Here is a 3,089-nt window from a genome sequence, read left to right as displayed (position 1 = left end):
GAATCGAAAGCGTCGAGGCCGAGTTGGGCGTTATCGAAGAGAGAGGGAGAGGGGCAGAGGAGAGATCGGATGAGGAGTAAGGAAAGAAAGATAGGCATAATCATTTAATTAACGAAGACTACTGGGATAGTGATAAATTGGGGGTAAATGGAATAAAATATAGGACAAAATTAGAATTAAGTAATTTGTAAAGGGCAAAATGGGTATGTAAAAGTTTTGACATGTGTATTCTCTTTTATAAGTAGTATAGATTATTGTTTTTTTGGGTAATTTCTAACTTTGCCCATTTGATATTTGAAGAGTGTGCCCTTACACTTTTGGGCATATCATATACGTGAAATATCAATCCATGTATACTAACTTCAAATTTTAAACAACACCAAATCACTCTTCATTAGTTCTCAACTCAGAAACACAAGCTAGTATACATAATCCAAACACAAACCGCTACAACATTAATTCGAGAATCCCCACCCTTATGGTAGACAAGAACAGCGTCACAACCATCTAAATAAAAACCAATCACATAATTTGATCAGGAATCACTTATTTTGACAATTAAGCTAAGCCATTTAATTAGTCTTCCTGCAATTCTTCCTAATCTCTCCGCTTTTCCCCGTAAGAGGGCTAATATCTCCCATCTTAATCATCGCCGCAACGAAATCCGAGCTCCAAGTGCTCGGACTCGTACTGTAAGTTGAAACTTGGGAGTTGGTCGAGCCTCCGCTGAAAACTTGTTGGTCCGAATGGAGGAGGCCTTTTTTGCTGACGAGGTTCTTGAAGTAGTTGTTGTCGAAGGCGACGGGAGTCTGGAGGTCCAGGGGGGCGAGGTTGTTGTCCCCGGAGCCGGAGGTGGACGGGCAGTTGGATTGGCGGGTTTTGGCGAAGGTGGCGTCGATGTCGGTGTCGTTGTAGACGTGGGCGCGGAAGTTTGTGCATCTGGCTTGGCCTATGGTGTGTGCACCTTACGTTGAGGGGAAAATATTTGGTAAGAATGTTTGGTCAGTAGAAAAATGAGATACGGAATATACAGAAAGTAGAAATTAAGATAAACATGATAACAGAATGCAAATTTCAAATATGTTCATGCCCGTCCTAGTTCCCTTTCTGTCCTTTTTAATTAATATTTTTACTATAAAAAACTCACATTAGGCAATTTGCACGAGTATTGAAATTAGGGGGAGCGGGAAGAGAGAGAGAGAGAGAGAGAGAGAGAGAGTTCTTTTGATCTGAGGGGCATTTTCGTCACTTTCGGGGTTATGTCAGAAAAGCTTTTAGCGCACGTTGGGAACGATTTTTTTGGGTGTTTTTTGGGTGAAAGCGTCACTTTCGGGGTTATGTCAGAAAAGCTTTTAGCGCACGTTGGGAACGATTTTTTTGGGTGTTTTTTGGGTGAAAGCCTGACAAAGTGTCAGGCTTTCACCCAAAAAACCCAAAATTTTTTTGGGTCCAAACGCGTCCTTAGAGTTCAGTGAGAAAAAAACAATGGGGATTCTCGTGGGAGACACCCCAAAGTATTGGGGGTTTTTGTGAAATTTACCCAAATAAGTCAATAAGACACGTGAAAGAGACTCAAGCTAGCCATTGATTAGGCTCCGTGAGATCAAGCTACTATTAGGTTGAGCCATAATATGATAAAAGAAAAGTCTTTAGCTGACCGAAAAAAGGAGACTTCGATTAGTTATTAATGGACCCTCTTTGAAACAGGGGACACTATTGTCAAATCTACTCACGGTTGGGGATTTAATTGGATGCAAACTTAATTTGGGTCTCTCCATTCTAGAACTTGGACCGATATTATGTAAATACTGATTCAACCGGACCCAATAGTGTTTAACGTGATATCATTGGCCAAGGTCTACAAATCTTGAATATTCTTGCAAAGTTAAAACATTAGAAAATTAATAGGAGAGAGAAAAAGTTATAACTAAACATTGCATTGATGTGTTACTTGAAAAAACATAGATTGATATGTGAGGAATATAGGCAAAGGATTGCATACCGACAAGGGCAACCATTTCTTTAGCTGAGAGACCTTGAGCAGAAAACTTAGAGATGAGGTTACTAAGACTAGAAGTTGGAGGAGGAATGTTATTATTAGCTCCACTTTGACTTGCCGTCCTTGAATCCCTTCTCCCCAATTTCACATTCCATGTAGGCCCTCCAAGCTAATAAAAAAAAACATTACAACATATCTACATAAAAATTTAAATAGCCAACATTATTGTTTCTCATTCTTATATATATAGCGTAAAATAACTTACTAAGACAACTGAGTCTCTTGCAGTCACGGCCAATATATCAGCACACGAGACTACGCCAGGACATGCTTGCTCCACTGCAGTCTTGATCTTGTCGATCACATCGAACCCTCTAACTGAACCCTTGTTAGGGTTTGCATTCTTCTCTCCGGTGAAGCTAGAGGTATCATCTAAGAGCAACGAGCCATCACAACCCTAGAAAATATCAAGAATGCATGTAAAATATTTTTCAACATTGACATAATGTGTAATATGTTTTATTACAATATTATGGATTAATTGTAAATAAACCTCATGTTTTATAGAGTGTTAATCATTTTTTAGCTTCAAAGAATTCCATTACCATTTAGACCTCTTGATCAGTGGCGGATCTAGGATTTCTACAAGTGGTGATGGGGGAGATGATTATATCTAAACATTAGAGGTCTTAGCTAGGTGCTAATAAGTGACAATAATGAAATATGAATGAAAAGAATGAGTAATCACTAGCGTACATTAACAAAGCAGTCATGGAAGAAGAGGCGAAGAAGAGAAGCCCCCATCCTCTTCTCACTTGATATAGCGGACTGGACCACTGATTTGATCGTCGGGAATAGTTTAGGGCATGAAGATGAGTAGAAATTGGGAGTGAGTTGGGCTGAGGAGGTCCCTAACAAGATAAAGAACACTAGCGCAATAGGAGCCAAGGACTTGAAGGATGAAGAAGCCATTTTTGCTTAGTAATCTCACTCTTAATTGATAAGTGAAATCAAGGTAAGACCTGGGGAGATACGGAAACTGTTAGGGCGGGTATTTATAGAAAGTGGAGGGTAGATTTGTGGGTCCCTC

General features: G+C 39.7%; 1 protein-coding gene across 1 annotated transcript; it reads right to left on the bottom strand.

Moving 5' to 3' along the window:
* Positions 1 to 367: 367 nt before the first annotated feature.
* LOC109828567 (peroxidase 4-like) lies at positions 368 to 2,896 on the bottom strand (the record flags this gene model as incomplete). Its single annotated transcript, XM_020395531.1, is given in 4 exon segments — positions 368 to 964; positions 2,003 to 2,168; positions 2,265 to 2,456; positions 2,756 to 2,896. Coding segments are annotated over 4 exon segments (891 nt in total), but the record flags the coding sequence as incomplete, so codon positions are not given.
* Positions 2,897 to 3,089: the final 193 nt, after the last annotated feature.

The sequence above is a fragment of the Asparagus officinalis genome, unplaced genomic scaffold (assembly GCF_001876935.1).
Source record: "Asparagus officinalis unplaced genomic scaffold, Aspof.V1 AsparagusV1_Un2395, whole genome shotgun sequence".
NCBI classification, from domain to species: domain Eukaryota; kingdom Viridiplantae; phylum Streptophyta; class Magnoliopsida; order Asparagales; family Asparagaceae; genus Asparagus; species Asparagus officinalis.
The sequence above is the reverse complement of the archived record's forward strand: the minus strand, read 5'-3'. Positions and strand labels throughout refer to the sequence as shown.